Source organism: Ostrinia nubilalis, chromosome 19 (genome assembly GCF_963855985.1).
Source record: "Ostrinia nubilalis chromosome 19, ilOstNubi1.1, whole genome shotgun sequence".
In the NCBI taxonomy this organism is placed as follows: domain Eukaryota; kingdom Metazoa; phylum Arthropoda; class Insecta; order Lepidoptera; family Crambidae; genus Ostrinia; species Ostrinia nubilalis.
Genome location: NC_087106.1, coordinates 154146 through 170281, shown reverse-complemented (window position 1 = coordinate 170281; position 16136 = coordinate 154146). Strand labels below are relative to the sequence as shown.

Below are 16136 nucleotides of genomic sequence, written 5' to 3'. Positions count from 1 at the left end.
ACTACTCAATGTCAAATCTGTGGTGAAATTAGTCAAAATTTGGGGAATTTTATAAATTTGCATTTAAATCCATACTTTTAGCTTTTACAAGAAATTTAAGGAATAGTTCAATAATAAAAAACAAGCAGGACTATGTTAATAGGCATCCACTAAGATTTATAACCAGCCAATATCAAAATAAACAATAGGTTTTGGTTGGTAATTTGGTGGTGAATCATCATCCAAAAAAGGTGAGTTATTTGTACTGTTTACAATAGAATACTACTATTTTACATTAGACACATGTAACTTTAAGTAAACACCTTTGATTTATTCGCAATCATGTAATACTTGCCTATTGTAATGACATCATAAGTTACTCAATTTCAATGTTAGATCCTTAGATTAATAAAACCTAGATGGATAGTCTTCATACAAACGCTTCGTCAAGAGTGTGGCAAAAATCTTATGTCATTAGTGTCAATTTTGTTGGGGAGTGTAGACAGTGAAGGCGATTTTCCCGAAAGTAGGGAAATTTTTAATACGTTTTTAATTATGTTATAATTAACAAAAACAAAACGCATCATGTACTTACTTATTTATTGAATTCAAAGTACCTACCTAATAACAATAAGATAAATCGACTTAAAAGTCTCGATTTCATAAAAAAAAGGAAGTGTATTTGTACGGCGAACAATTGGGAAAAAAATTTTCTTGTTACTGGTATCATTCCCGTATTTAATTTTTGAAAGCCAAATTCAAGCAAAATACGCGTCGAATTGTAGTACTTACTTATGAAATGTAACACTGGTCACTTTCTTTCGTTTTTCTGATGTATTTTAGACATCCTTTCACATCACAAACCGTTTTAATTAATTAAAATTCGTCGGACGTGTTTCCCAATTTTTCACTTTGACAGTTCATGTGACGTTTACGGGTGAGCCGTGCCGGCTCCCTAAAAACTGCCTCACCTTTTGTGCACTGACTATCTATCTAGGTTTTATTAATCTAAGGTTAGATCATGATTTTTGGTAGTTTTGATATTACTGCGATTAGACTAAGATTTTAAACTTTCGCGTTCCATTTCAACTAAAATAGAAAGACACTGGTCTTAGCGCGACGTTTATTTAAGTTTTACGTCAAGCCGTGAGCACATATTGTAACTCAATACGTCGCGTTAAGACCCGTGTCTTTCTATTTTAGTTAAAAAGTAAAACATTGTACTAACTACAAGAATATTTTAATGTATAATTTGAAGAGTGAACCATGGAGTGGCTGTTCGGGCACCGCATGACGCCGGACGAGATGCTGCGCAAGAACCAGCGCGCGCTCAACAAGGCCATGCGCGACCTGGACCGCGAGCGCCTCAAGATGGAGCAGCAGGAGAAGAAGGTCATCGCCGACATCAAGAAGCTCGCCAAGGAGGGCCAGATGGTGAGCCAGGACCACGCCACACTCACATAGAGGACACTTTGTAGTTTTGTACATGTTTTGTTTATTTAAACAGCTGTTCGAGAAGGAATATAAATTGACCTGGCCAGGCCTTGTCATTGCTAATGTACTGCAGATGCTGCTTAGCATCATATTTTTCCACCGAAATTTTGTTAAGCTTTTAACTGGTGGAATTGATGCCAAAAATTTAACTTTAGTGAGGTAACATGAAGTTCAAACTAATCAAAATATTTTCCTCTATATCAGAGGGTTAATGTTACTCACCAACTTAGATAATTTTATTTTTTAAACAGACCTTGACTTTGAAACTGTCTAAATTTCGAAAGTCTTACCCTGACACCACATTACCTACTATTTTATACCATTTATATCCCTGTATTTATATTTGTAAAAATACCTTGATTCTAACTGTATGTACTTTGATTTAAATTTTATGATATTAGTAGGAAGTAGGATTATGAACTTAATACAGTTACTACTACTTCAATCATGTTCTTTATAATAATGTCTCAACTCAACTGACAAAATGTTAGTTGTAAATGGACACAGCTTAGGTATTCAACTTCACCTCATATCCGTAGTTATCACTTGCATAAATGAAGCAGCTGACAAGTTATCTCAAGCTTCCACTCACGCTCCCTCCCGCAGGACGCCGTGAAGATAATGGCGAAGGACCTGGTGCGCACGCGGCGCTACGTGCGCAAGTTCATGCTCATGAAGGCCAACATCCAGGCCGTGTCGCTCAAGATCCAGACGCTCAAGTCGCAGAACACCATGGCGCAGGCCATGCGCGGCGTCACGCGCGCCATGGCCACCATGAACCGCCAGCTCAACATGCCGCAGATACAGAAGATACTGCAGGTGCGGCCGTCCTCATTCCTCAAACTTCGCTCTTATTGTATTTGTTATTCACCACTAAGGCGACTATCACACTGCACCGCGCTCTGCCGCGGTCCGCGTGATTACATATAACGAATCCCGTTCGCAAACGCGTTGTCAGTGTGTTGTGCCGCGCGTGTTTTCTATACAAACTGAGGTGCAATGATTAAATCTGTCGTCCCGCGTACCGCGGCGGAGCGCGGTGCAGTGTGATAATCGCCAAAAAGCGGCCGTTCGCGCTGCGACAGAGACTAGCGACCGAGACGAGAGATCGCGACCGCTAGACAACATCGTCAAAGTGTCAGTTCGCGAGCGATTTAGAGACGTGACGCAAACCGCCACCTTTATGTTGTACATACTAATATTTATGTTTCTATTCGACAGGAGTTTGAGAAGCAGTCAGAAATAATGGACATGAAAGAAGAGATGATGAACGACTCCATCGACGAGGCCATGGAGGCCGACGACGACGAGTCGGAAAGGTACGTGCTTCGCGCAGCATTGAATGATTGTCTTTTGCCAGATAGAGAATCACCAAACATATTCTATGTAAATTAAAGAAATACATAAAGCTCTTAACTACACTTATTAGTTGTAAAACGTTTGTTTAGTCTACTACCATATGTATAAATAGTTTCATGTTGATGATTAGTTCTTGTGTGATATTGTGGTGTTAACGAATGTCATTATTTGCAGCGACGCGGTGGTGGGGCAGATCCTGGACGAGCTGGGGCTGCAGCTCAACGACCAGCTGTCGGGGCTGCCGCAGGCCACCGGCTCGCTGTCGGTCGCGGGTGAGCTCTTTTATTATCTCTTTTAAAAATTAATTTAAAAATTGTTTTTCCAACGTACCGAAGATTTCGTCCGGTACTTGGCTTAGATTTAATAGTTAAGATTGCAAGATCCGCCGGTGGCTAGAACGATTTAATATAACTTTTCTCTATTCAAACGCTCGTTGCATCGTCGTTGTCGAACTTTATGTCGAAGGGAAGTCTGCTCCCAACCCTAAAAGTTCGGCCAAACCAAGGCGATCACAAGCGATCAGCCGGCGTGCAGCGATGGCGACCAGACTTAAATGCATCGATCGCCATCGCTGCACGCGCGCTGATCGCGTTGGTATGGCCGAAGCTTAAACGCCAACGGGTTAATATTTTATAATAAATTGTGTAATGTGATCGTGTGACGTGTCCCGCAGCGAAGACCCCGCAGGCGGCGGGCGTGGCGGCGGGCGCGGGCGCGGGCGGCGGGGGCGCGGTGTCCGACGCCGACGCCGAGCTGCAGGCGCGCCTCGACAACCTGCGCCGCGAGTAGCGCACGCACACATGCGCCGCGCCTGCCCCCCCCCCACACACACACACGGCACACACCAGGCGTCGAGCCTGAGCGATACACACACGTGAGTGAAACGGGAACTTCGATTAATCTCAAAGTATTTTGCGACCATGTTTTCGGCTCGAAGGAGTATTTATTTACTGATGTAAAATCGTCAACTTTGAAAAATATTACCGTCACGAGAGAAGTAGTAATACACTTAATCCGATATTTAATGAAGGGTGAAATTTTCCATATTTTATGAATAATCGTTGAGCTAACAAATTTTAATATAAAATCGCTAAGTAAGAGCATAGTTGTGATTCCATTGTAACCGGTGACATGAAACGACATCGCATTGCGGGCAAGAATAAGTAAATTCTTGTAAATCGGCACGTTTTGGATTTGATTATAATATTTCTCAATTTGCCTCAGCTTTGTCTTTACATCTTTCTTTTGTTATCTTAACTAAGTTGAAAAAAATTGACATAAAAAATGATTGAGAATATTAATATTAGTCCAGTCATTTAAGCTTAAATTAGGTAAGAATCTCGGAATTAGAGATACCCAGCTGTAAGTCTGTAAATACTTGTATATTGACACCCTAAAAGTTGTCTCAAAACCTACATATGGTAGGGTGTAAGCAACTATTAAATTTTAAGGTCAAAGGTCACAAAAATCGGTTTTTTGCGCTTTTTTTGGAAATATCTCATTTCCTATGGGTTTTTTGCTATTTGTATTTATTATCAATATTGTAGAATACTAAATTCTCTACAAATTTTGTTTAAAAAAATTTTTTATACGGTGAACCGTTTTCGAGATAGAGGGCGGAGAGCGCGCGGTCACTGCATCACTTCAGGTCAACTTAAGCGGTTTAGGTTTTTCATACAAAAGGATTTTCCCGCTAATTCCCGTGGGAATTTCGGTAATTACTTGTTGTAAATAAGCTTTAAGTTTACTAAGGTACATGCCAAATTTCAAGCGTCTAACTTCCGTTAAGCGTTTAGATTTTTCATACAAAAGGATTTTCCCGCTAATTCCTGTTCCCGTGGGAATTCCTAAGTAAACTATAACCTGCCCAGGTGTATGAAGAATAATTGTACCAAGTTTCGTTAAAATCCGTCGAGTAGTTTTTGTTTCTATAAGGAACATACAGACGGACAGACAGACAGACAAGAATTTTACTGATTGCATTTTTGGCATCAGTATCGATCACTAATCACCCCCTGATAGTTATTTTGAAAATATATTTCATGTATAGAATTCTGTCCGTCTGTATGTTCCTTATAGAAACAAAAACTACTCGACGGATTTTAACGAAACTTGGTACAATTATTCTTCATACACCTGGGCAGGTTATAGTATACTTAGGAATTCCCACGGGAACAGGAATTAGCGGGAAAATCCTTTTGTATGAAAAATCTAAACGCTTAACGGAAGTTAGACGCTTGAAATTTGGCATGTAGGTACCTTAGTAAACTCAAAGCTTAGTTACAACAAGGAATTCCCGAAATTCCCACAGGAATTAGCGGGAAAATCCTTTTGTATGAAAAATCTAAATCGCTTAAGTAGACCTGAAGTGATGCAGTGACCGCGCGCTCTCCGCCCTCTATCTCGAAAACGGTTCACCGTATAAAAAAAGTTTTTAAACAAAATTTGTAGAGAATTTAGTATTCTACAATATTGATAATAAATACAAATAGCAAAAAACCCACAGGAAATGAGATATTTCTAAAAAAAGCGCAAAAAACCGATTTTTGTGACCGTTGACCTTGAAATTTAATAGTTGCTTACACCCTACCATATGTAGGTTTTGAGACAACTTTTAGGGTGTCAATATACACGTGTTTACAGACTTACAGCTGGGTATCTCGAATTCCGAGGTGAACTTACTATAATGACTGGACTATATGGTCCATTATGAGTAGTGCAGGTACACCATAACTTGGTTGATATTTTCCATCAGCTAAATTGATCGATCAAAAGTATTTTTCGGGTGTTATTAATCAGACTCTGAAACATTACAATTAATAAATTTAAATTGTGCCTTATTGCAGAAACAAACGGTAGGTAGGTACAAGTTTCTTTCCACTTAGGCATCAAAAATGCTCATATGGTATAATAATTATTTTAGAATCTACAATCGTATACCGCAAAATAAATAAATTACTGAATTACCATAAAAATATTTTCATAACCCGAAATGAATATTGAACTATAACGTGCTCGCAATCTTAAAGATCGGCAATAAAACTGTAAATACTGCCGGTCGACATGCGAGTGACCGCATTTTGAGGCGCCAATAATAAAGTCAAATGTTTAAAAGCTTGAGTTTGAAAACAAAACAAATGCGAATAAAAATGAAATGTTTTAATATTATGATTTTATAAATAACACGTGCGACATCGCACAGCTTGTAAATATGATCTTTCTTTCCAATAATGTTATTATGTCGCTTATGAACACATGCAATTGTGTACTTTTATTCCAAGAGAGCTCTAGCGCGAGGTCGCGGCCGCTGCCTCTTGTACAGAGTTGTTGTTATTGTAATATAATTAAGTTTATCTAAGTATATTTTAATAAATATTTTTATATAATTACTGTATTTTATTTACACAAATCACGAATCGCATTAAGAAATAGGATGGATGTTGGAATTTAAACAAAGTATCAATATTATCATATATTTATTTATGTTGAGGTATAATAACTAGGAATACAATAGATGTATAACATTTAACAAAATATTACTTACTTTACACAAAATAACATGAAATAGACTTTCTAAAAGGTACAATCACTAATACGAAGTTTTTATAGGATAGTAAGCGTTACAGAAGAGTTTCGACTTGCATTGAAAACTTGATAGAGCCTTACACGCAGACGCCACATGCAGGGGCAATGTACTCGTATAGTGGAGCTTATTATGAAGTGATTTTTTTTTCGGGTCAATAATTTGTAATCACCTCATCTGCCCAGTTGAGAAAGTATTGTCGCGTGTAAAGATCTTACTTTTGAGCTAACTTTACCGTGTACAGATATGTTTAGAAGTCCTTATTATTATACTATTACAATGACGCCGGCTCATTGTTGGAGATTCTTCAAATTTTATATTATATGCACTCCTTCATCAACTTTACTATTTACGATTACGAATAAATGAACTTGAGCTACATTATAAAGATATTCACTATTAGTTGTGATGAGCCATATAAACAATCAATATTAATACTAAACATGTAATAGTACATACTAAATATACCGATATCTTTTCTGCACAGACGCAACAAGGTCAGGTACTCTGTGCTCGTACTCGGACAATCTAATTTACCAATCTTGGACAAACATGGTCGTTTAGAAAACCGATAACCAGTCACTGTGATAGATACTAGTGTGAAATCACATAAAAAGGGATCATGTCACTAAACAGGAGGATCATACTCCGCGTACAACGTTTTACGCCTTTCTATGAACATCAGTATACTGAAGTGAGGATAGAAACAGATGGCGTGGGATGTATCCAAAGCGGAGTAGGGGCTTAAATCAGAAGACACAGTACCAGTTCTTTCGGAACACTAACGAGATAAACAGCTGAATCATAATCCAGACCAAAAAAAACATGTGCAAAAAGACGAAACATGACATAAATGATGATACAAAAATACTTAAGTCTTGGTGTCTCGAACACTTGGTTGGCTGTGGTTGGCAGCTGCGCGGAGGCGCCTCCGAGTTACGCGTGACTGGCCAGCGCCTTGCAGTGGCCAGCCACGTCTCATACAATAACAGTCCAAAGTTAAAATAAATATGTAGTTTACACATAAATGTGCATATACCTTTGACCACTTGACATGAAGCCACTTAGTGCGTTGTGACTTCTACAGGATAACCCATTAGTGGGTGATCAAACAAAGGATAGATTCTACTTCTCAAATGCAACAACTAACTACGATAGTTGTCTATCTCCAAAAAGGAAGTTCAAATCTTCTAAAAAGATTCCCTTTGATATAAATTGTCATCAGTGATCAGCCAATTAAGTATGGGAACGTCATTTTTTGGTCATGCACATGAGTAAAGAATTAATCCTTTTGTATGATCGCCCATCAACGGGTCACCACCCTGTATATCATTACCTTGAGACCATTTGTTTGATGAGCCGGATTGACTTTCCAATGACGTCACATAGTCGTTTGAAGTGGTTTGTTTTATACAAATAGATGTAGAATTCGTTCTCCGTAAGTTACGGAAGCTCGCTCATCTTCCACGTGTCAAAAGGTCAGCACACGTAAGTCAGATAAATTAAATACAATAGGAATGTACAAAATTCGTAAAATATACATTTCGTAATGTGAAATGTCATGATATTACCTACAGTATTTAGTTAACGTGATATTGTCGATAGGATTCCTAAATAGCAAAGGCGGATATACCTAATGATATCACAAATACAAAGATTCATTCTGGATCACAAGCCCTCTTATGGACCTTAGTTAGTCTTTTGGATTATTTACCAACATAAACGGATAACATACACGTTTTCAAGAAGAAAGACAAACATTTGCGTCAGACGCTCGACTTAATATTCTTTGGCACTCGCTAACAACTCTGTTTTGTGAGCCAATTGGTTATTCGATACCAAACACGAGAGCCATTGCACGCATCTTCTTGTTGAACTTAACACTCCAAAATCAATGACTCCTCAAAGTTTATTGTTTTTAAAATAACATTATTAGTATTTAAAATAATGAGAAGACAGTGACTGACGCATATCACAGACCGCTTCCACAACTTTTGTGCATACATACTTTCCCACTTGCCGCATTCTTACCGATACTGTCCAAACAAATTACTTAACTATGTACGACACAAACTCATTACACTAAAATCTAACTACCTGTATAACACCATAAACACCAACGATTAAATCATGGAAGAATTACAACCATACCATATGAACAATAATCTTACACCGATCTTGAAAGTCGGCAGACACCTAGGAACTCCAGTCGTCTTGTTGTTTTACCAGCTCGCTTCTCCTCATTTCTGATGGTCCTCTAAGTGCAGCGGCGTCTGCACGCGGCCGCGGTCCGGCGCGCCTAGTCCTCGGGCGTGGGGTCCAGCACGCTGAGCGCCAGCGCCATCTGCGCCATGTAGTACGTGGACATCACCCACAGCTGCAACAAACCCTCGCTTGAAACTTTTCAAGGGCCATCAACAACCGTTTAAGGCTTGGTATTTCTGCTAAAGTAGGTATTTCGCGCTGTCAAAATCTGCGCGCGCAATACTTCGCCGAAGACAGCGCGCCAAAGAGCTCTCGCGGCTACACAGTATAGAAATACCAGTTGGTTAGGTTAGGTTGACTTCCTTCCGTTCAAGCGTCACACTCACAGCACTTTCTAATACAAATCATATCCAAGTGATACAAATTAAAACAACTTTCAGAATTTTTGGGAATATATTTTAGAATCGAATAAATATAAAATATAACTGCCAAAGTAAACACGGTTCAAAGAGGCGTGGCATCACCCGACCTTCCGGAATTTTCAAGATTACGTCACCCGACCTATCGTTAGGTCCTCGGGAGCTTGAGCGATTGGAAAAACATTTTATGATCAGTTACTCTTAGTAGCGATTATTTAGAGCTTGGATAATAAATAATAGTTGTTGCAATTCACGAAACTTTGCATGTGGTTAATTACATTAATCAGTACACGCATCAATTTTGTTCAGTCTTCTTGTTTATTAATAAATAAAAATATCATACTAAAATTGCATACATATTTTTTTGTATTGGTCTGGGTGTTTTCTTGTATTTGGTGTATTGAAAATCACTATGAGCATCACACGCGGTTACCTGCCGCAGGCACCCGCTCTGAGCACTCATGGGAGTTTATGCAGAGGTCGCTAGAGTTTGACTTTGAGCTTTGTTTATAGTCATTACGAAGCAGATTTTGATGGAAAACTGCACTGTCTTGAATTCGAAAGGGTAATTTGACGGTGTTAGGGGAATTCTAGGAATAAATGCAGAGCCTCCTCATTGAAATTGAGACATTTCAATTTGAGATTTCACTTGACATTGATTGCAATCTGACATGGAGTTTTCAAACACTTGTAAAAATAAAAAGTAATTAAATCAAAAGCAGTAAGACTCCCAAAATAACTTTCTACCCCTTTTACACGTTTGTCATAAATTATAATATTAAGGAATTGTTAAGCAAAATTTCAAGTAGATTGAACCAAATAATCACTGTCCCATACAAACTTTGCCCCCTTATTTCACCCCCTTCATTTCTTGACCCCATTTCGGAAAATCGGATGCCTACGTCATACAAAGAACACACCTTCCAACTTTCAGGTCTCTACGATATCCGTCAGTCATTTAGGACTAAGCATTTTTATTAGTTGTCCAATACTCTATCGTTCCAGGTATGTCATTGACAGGAGGGCGCTACTATCTTAATGGGTTATTTATTAGTCCCAACTTTATACCACTTGACATTTCAGAATCGTTTGACTTTAGATACCTAAGCGATTTGATATTCAGAGTCCCTTAATGAAATCAAGTTCTAAAATAACTTGAGGTGTTGTACCCGATCAAGCTTTTCATTGCAGGACAGTTAAATAGTTTTATTATTAGTTTCTTCTTTAAGTCTTGATTTGTCAGAGTAGGTAAAGGCTCCATGAGAGCAAAATTTAGCTTTATAATAGTTTTTAATTTTTTTCTTGAAATATTTGACGCCTTGTAATCTCTCGTTAATATAGGTCCACACAAATAAAGAATGTTTGACTTCGACTTTAATAATTATGCTCTTACATAATTAGAATAATATAAGAATAAGAATTTTTCGGTTTTTATATAAGGTGTTATTTTTTTAACTGATCATATTTTACCAACACATCCTATTACCCCCTATTGGGTTAGTAGTAGTTTCGCACGATTTTCCTTCGCACGAATATGCGAAACGTCCCCTTTCAATAATAATTTTTTTTAGTAGGCGTTTCGCCCGGATGATATTAGAAGTATTAAAATCGCGTGCGAATCGACTCTTTTTTGAACTAGTAGTATGCGATTACTAGTTCTCAAAGGGGTCGATTCGCACCCGTTCGATTGTGAAAACCAAACTAATATATTTACTGTAAGTAAATGCTAAATAGTAAATATTAGTTTGGATTGTGAATATCCTATCCTACTATAATATTATAAAGGCGAAAGTTCGGATGTCTGGATGTTTGTTACTCTTTCACGCAAAAATTACTGTACGGATTTTGTTGAAACTTTATAGTATTATTGTTTATAACCCAGATTAACATATAGGCTAACTTATGACGATATGTGACAAATAAATTTCAATAAATAAATAAGACGTGTCTAAAAAGCGAACTCTACCTATCGTCATTGGTTAAAATCTACAGCGCTGGACAAACTACTGTATGACGTTCGTAAATATTCATTCGGGGGAAGCCGTGAAACGCCATCTATCAACATGATATCTAACGGGGGTAAAACGAGGTCCACGCGAACGAAGTCGCGGGCGGCCGCTAGTTTATAATAGGTAGCTTTCCCTCCGCAACCTTATTGGTATTCCATGTATGTGTCTTTTAACTGATTTCTGTTAAACATTTCATGTAAAATTTGTCCAGTTATAACTCCATTTACATCTGCATCTGTAAACAAGGGTTCATGTTCTCCAGCCCAGATGCCGAGTAAACAGAATCGTCTTTCAGTGACGTGCAGCTGCCCCTATATTTGACCCTCTGACCTAATTTTTTATTATTTATTTGTATCAGTGTGCTCTTCTAATAAGTGTAAGAAAATTGTATGTAGGTACTATTAATATGTAATTTTAACTCATTGGTTTTGTCTCATATTTAAGGAATTTACTATGTATCACGAGTAGAGTCTTCGTTTAAAAGGATGCGAACGATTTAAATTTCAATAGGTAGACAAAATTGATAATTCTTTATTATCAAATATTTTAGCTTTCTCCAGTAACACTGATATTATTATACTGTGACTCATCAAAGTCATCATTGTCAAAAATATTGACAAATCGCGAACTGTCACGTCCAAAAAACTGACACGCGTCCGTCCTCCGTAAGCGCCACCGCGCGACTGATTGAGATTGTCCAAGCCGTCATGGACGATTTTTTCCACATTTTTTAACATAGTAACTAAATAAGACGCAATATAAAAATTCCATCCGTTAAAAGCCCTCAAGTTATTTCTGAACTTTAGTTTAGTAAAAGATTTAGAATCTCAAATCGCTTATTTTAAAAATAAAACCATAATTAGAAAACGAATAGAGGTAACTTTGGGAATTTATTCTATCGAGTCAACTTCATCAAATCGTGTTTCCATCCGTTAATAGCCCTAGAAAATATCCTCAACTATGCCCAATAAAAATCTTAGCCTTTAATTTTACTGTTTAGTACCTCAAAAATGAAAAATGAAAACCTCATTTTCGCTATTTTCTCTGCTACCCGGCCTTAAGATGTGAAACGGTGAAGTCACCAGCGTGCAGGTCAATCAGGGACAGGGATATCTCGATCGCTGACAAAACAGGGACACAGGTAAGGCGTCTGCGGCGTTAGAAGTCACAACGGTACCTGGTTGTGGCGCATGGGGCCGCCGAACATGCCGTAGGCGAGCAGGCCGTCGGAGGCGAGGAACAGCAGCGCGCCCAGCGCCGCCCGGCCGCCGCGCGCCGCGCCGCGCCACGCCGTGCTGGCCAGCAGCGCCGCGTACAGCGGCACCAGCCACGCCAGCCGCCCCGGCAGCTCCAGCAGCAGCAGGAACGCCGCCGTCGCGCAGTGGCACGCCACCTGCGCACCCCGACCGCTCATTACACACTACTGGTGCTTGCGTGGAACGCAGCGCACCGGTGTACCATAACAAATCATACTTGGAAGACCAGACTTTCCTTTGACATGAGTTGAGCCATTTTGCGAAGCGCACTTTCTGCGTCTTTTTGATTTTAAGTCGTGGTCTGTCGCTGGTTTTGTGCTTCGTGTAGTAGCGGGTCCAATATTAAAATATGACATTATGTGTTACTATTTTGTGTTTTTGTAATAGGTGATCAACCCAGTCCTCAACTCAATCTATTTTTACAAGCTTTATATTGACTTCGCTTGTTAGTTAGTGTGGGACAAATCTTGTTTATAATAATATGTAGGCTATTAGCCACATAATATGTAGAAGTACACACATTACATAATGTTTCAGTCACTGACTGCATGTTAGGTTACGCAAGGTCAGGTAAAAGGTTAATGTTGAAGAATTTTTAATGGAGGATTGTTCGAAGTCTTGAACTTGTTCGAGGTGAGGCTTCGTCGTGAATTGGAGCAATAATACAGATTTCAGTATAATTTTCATTATACTACCTTTAGATTTTCCTGAAGCCTCTATTGAGCCACACCGGCTATTGCAAGAGACCGCCAGCAGCGAAGGCATGTTGGGCTACTGAAGTAAGTGAGGCGAAGATGGTTGCATACCGCGAGGTGCAGCGCGAGCGGGCGGAAGCCGAGGCCGGCGAGGTAGGCGAGGTGCGCCAGCGCGAAGGCGCCCATGCCGGCCTCGAAGCACTCGGGCCACACCAGCAGCGCGTCGCCCACCATCGACAGCGCCAGCCCCGTCGCCACGCACGACGCGTACCAGCCCCTGCCACACAACCACAACGCAAGGCGTAAGCTAGCCGCGCTCAAACCAACGAAGCTCCCTTGTAGTTGTAAAGACTATCACGTAATTCATCTACGAGTAGATTACGTCTGTCAATCGAGTAAGAACCCAGCCTGCAATGCCAAATTCTGAACATAATGTAGCGATATCCCTACTTAGCAAGACCCTCAGAAATTGAACCCACGACCTGGTCGGTTTGGGTCAATATACAAACTATCTATAGCTATTTAATTAACAGGTACGTTTATTATAATATAGGTTTTTTAAATTATTGGTAGTGGTAAAGTAAATAAAATATTACGGATAGTGAGACATACGAGTGCAGACCATGTCTATTTTCAGCCTGTTTCCTAGAAATGGTAGAGTCTGAGATCGATCGGCGCCGACCCCGCGCAGCCCCAGATATTTGTGTACGAGCGGAGACCTCGCACGCGGTTTTCTTGCCGCACAAATCAAACAACACGTTGCAACTCTTGCATAAATATTCCATCATAACGTAATACATAAACATACATGTTATGTACAGTACATGACATGGTTCAATTTTCTTTTGACAAAAATTGGTCCTTGTAACTAGTATAGTATAGATGTAGGTAGACACAGTAATAGTAAGTTAGGGATAGGGACGACCGGACCACACCGGACGGCGAACTGCGCATTCACTGGGTATTTTTAGGTTTACCATAGTGACCTTGGTTATTATCTACTCTTATCTTTTCTATCTTGATGACCTTTCGCTGCGTTCCGAGTTTATTGCCTGCCGATGGAATCGACTCGCAGTTGAAGATAAACAAAGCGTATCCTCACACAACTGCACTCCAGTGACAGTGACTCATCACTTAAGTATGAGTTAAGTTAAAAGTAATTTTAGGGAGTATGTTATTATGAAGAGAAAAGGCACCCGTTTAAATGCCCGGAAATCACAAACACATAGGTACTTAATTGATTGCAGAATGTTATTGTATTGCATATGCATTTATAATTATTTATGTAGTTGACGAGATACTGTTGTTTGTTGTTTTTGTCCACCATTTACGTACCTATATTTTCTGCGTATGTTTACCTGCGTTGTCAGCAGATAGTAGTTAGTAGACTAGACACGTGATAATGAATGACTGCTCACCTCACCCTGCCATTGAAATTGAAGATAATTGGAAGTAAATACCTATTTATTTATCCAACTCTGTAAGAACGCGCAGTCTTTTGACAATGGAGAACCAGCAAATCATTTTTTAAGCATTCGAATTAAATGCACTCAATACAAAGCGCACATCGCATTTCGCGTCTATAGCTGTATTAAAATATCTTGTTTAAATTTCCATTTTAAGTAGGTGCTTGTGAATTTGCGATGAACCTATGGCTAAGTAATGACAGGAGACTAATTCAACAGGCTTAACAAAACTGTTTTGGAAAATGCAGCGAAGTCACGGGAAGAAGACGTAGTAGGCGCGCTGAGTCCCACGTAAACTCTACATGAGTACTTCCGAAGTTCGGTTTCCAGGCGCTAAAGGGAGAAATCGAGCAGTACGGCTACCACGAAAAACTTTCGAGTTCAAATTGTTTGCGTATTCGAATCGCCATCAAAAGATTTAGTACGAAAACTACAACACCGACCTTGTGAACGTGTCGTAAAGTGAACTTAGTATGAGAAATGGTTGCACGAAACTTATTTTGAGAATCAAAATTGTCACGTTATCGTTTAATTCGAAGGTTGTCGAATATGCATAACGATTCGAAGACGAAAGTTGTTCATGCTAGAGGTACAGGACTCACTGGTCGCGCACGTGCGGCGGCGGCGGGTGCAGCAGCGCGAACAGCATGAGGCACAGCACGGGCGCGCACTTGCCGGCCGCCACCGTCAGCGACGGCGCCAGCTCGCGCACCACCACGAAGTACACGATCACGCACTTGAAGAACGGCACCAGCCCGCCCGCCGTCATGCCCAGCCGCTTCATCTGCGCAAGCAACACCCTCAGACCCTCGCCAGTCGCCAGTTCCCACACAACGCTGTCTCCTAGTAGAACCTACTCCGCGCCAATACATCTTGGTACTTTTTTAAAGCAATAAAAGTTTTTTTAAAGAAAACATATTGAGTACTTAGGTCCTACATCACCGAGCACGTAATAATATTTGGAAATTTTTATTAAGACGTATTTTAATTACATAGTTGCATACCTATAGTTTTTACAAAATCAGTTATTTATAGTAATTTGATTAAAAAAATCTAAAGAATAGTACTGCCGTTGGTACAGCTTTAATTAATATTAACCGTAAGTTTAACATTTAGCCACTCGACTGTCCGTGTTCAGACCATATAAATAAAAAGGTTTCGTCTGTATAAAATTACTTGTGCCCTAGGGACTAACTAGGGTCATCATACCTGTAGATAAACGGTACATAATAGAGATACATACGAATGAAGTGATTAATGTATGTATGTTTCAGGTAAACGTAAATATAACTTACCAATGGATAACTAATCATGGCTGGTCACGGTCTGATACAGTTATTGTAATGAAACTCCGACTCCTGATGACGCACTATAAATTGAATCGTGCAAATAGCACGGAAATTCGCGGACAGGGGACCCAGGCGGACTCCCCGCGAACCCTCGCTACGAACGCAACTGAGCAAGTGGCGCTGCAAGGCGATTAAAAATAAACTTTTGTTGATTGTTTTGTTTTGCCATGAATTTGTTGTGCGCATCTATCAGCTACGTCGCCACTTGCGAATTGAATCCTCTTACTAAGAAAGTCAATATCATTTGAATCTTCCATATTTTGCCGGGTTATAATTGAATTCGTTCAGAAACCAAAGGTATAGTTGACCCACGCTGAACTGT

At 39.6% G+C, this 16136-nt stretch overlaps 2 protein-coding genes and 1 long non-coding RNA gene across 3 annotated transcripts; 1 reads left to right on the top strand and 2 right to left on the bottom strand.

Moving 5' to 3' along the window:
- The first annotated feature begins 10 nt into the window (after positions 1-10).
- LOC135081240 (charged multivesicular body protein 2a) lies at positions 11-4049 on the top strand. The gene is made up of 6 exons (XM_063975986.1): positions 11-230; positions 1238-1413; positions 2080-2292; positions 2695-2792; positions 3007-3104; positions 3506-4049. Exons 2-6 carry the CDS (start codon positions 1246-1248, stop codon positions 3619-3621), a joined length of 693 nt encoding a protein of 230 aa, XP_063832056.1. The 5' UTR covers positions 11-230; positions 1238-1245; the 3' UTR covers positions 3622-4049.
- Positions 4050-6291: 2242 nt separating this feature from the next.
- On the bottom strand, positions 6292-12327 carry LOC135081003 (uncharacterized). Its single transcript, XR_010259096.1, has 2 exons — positions 12226-12327; positions 6292-8792 (listed from the first exon to the last, which is right to left on the bottom strand). It is a non-coding gene; the product is annotated as an uncharacterized LOC135081003 (long non-coding RNA).
- LOC135081353 (lysoplasmalogenase TMEM86A) lies at positions 12328-16108 on the bottom strand (the record flags this gene model as incomplete). The annotated part of the gene is made up of 4 exons (XM_063976073.1): positions 15761-16108; positions 15068-15249; positions 13111-13276; positions 12328-12441 (listed from the first exon to the last, which is right to left on the bottom strand). Coding segments are annotated over exons 1-4 (480 nt in total), but the record flags the coding sequence as incomplete, so codon positions are not given.
- Between the last annotated feature and the right edge of the window lie 28 nt (positions 16109-16136).

Excerpts from the sequence above, each read along its gene's own strand:
- LOC135081240 (XM_063975986.1), top strand. The coding sequence starts at position 1,246 with ATGGAGTGGCTGTTCGGGCACCGCATGACGCCGGACGAGATGCTGCGC. Across the intron at positions 1,414-2,079 it reads TCGCCAAGGAGGGCCAGATG|GACGCCGTGAAGATAATGGC; the intron begins GTGAGCCAGGAC and ends TCCCTCCCGCAG. Across the intron at positions 2,293-2,694 it reads AGATACAGAAGATACTGCAG|GAGTTTGAGAAGCAGTCAGA; the intron begins GTGCGGCCGTCC and ends TCTATTCGACAG.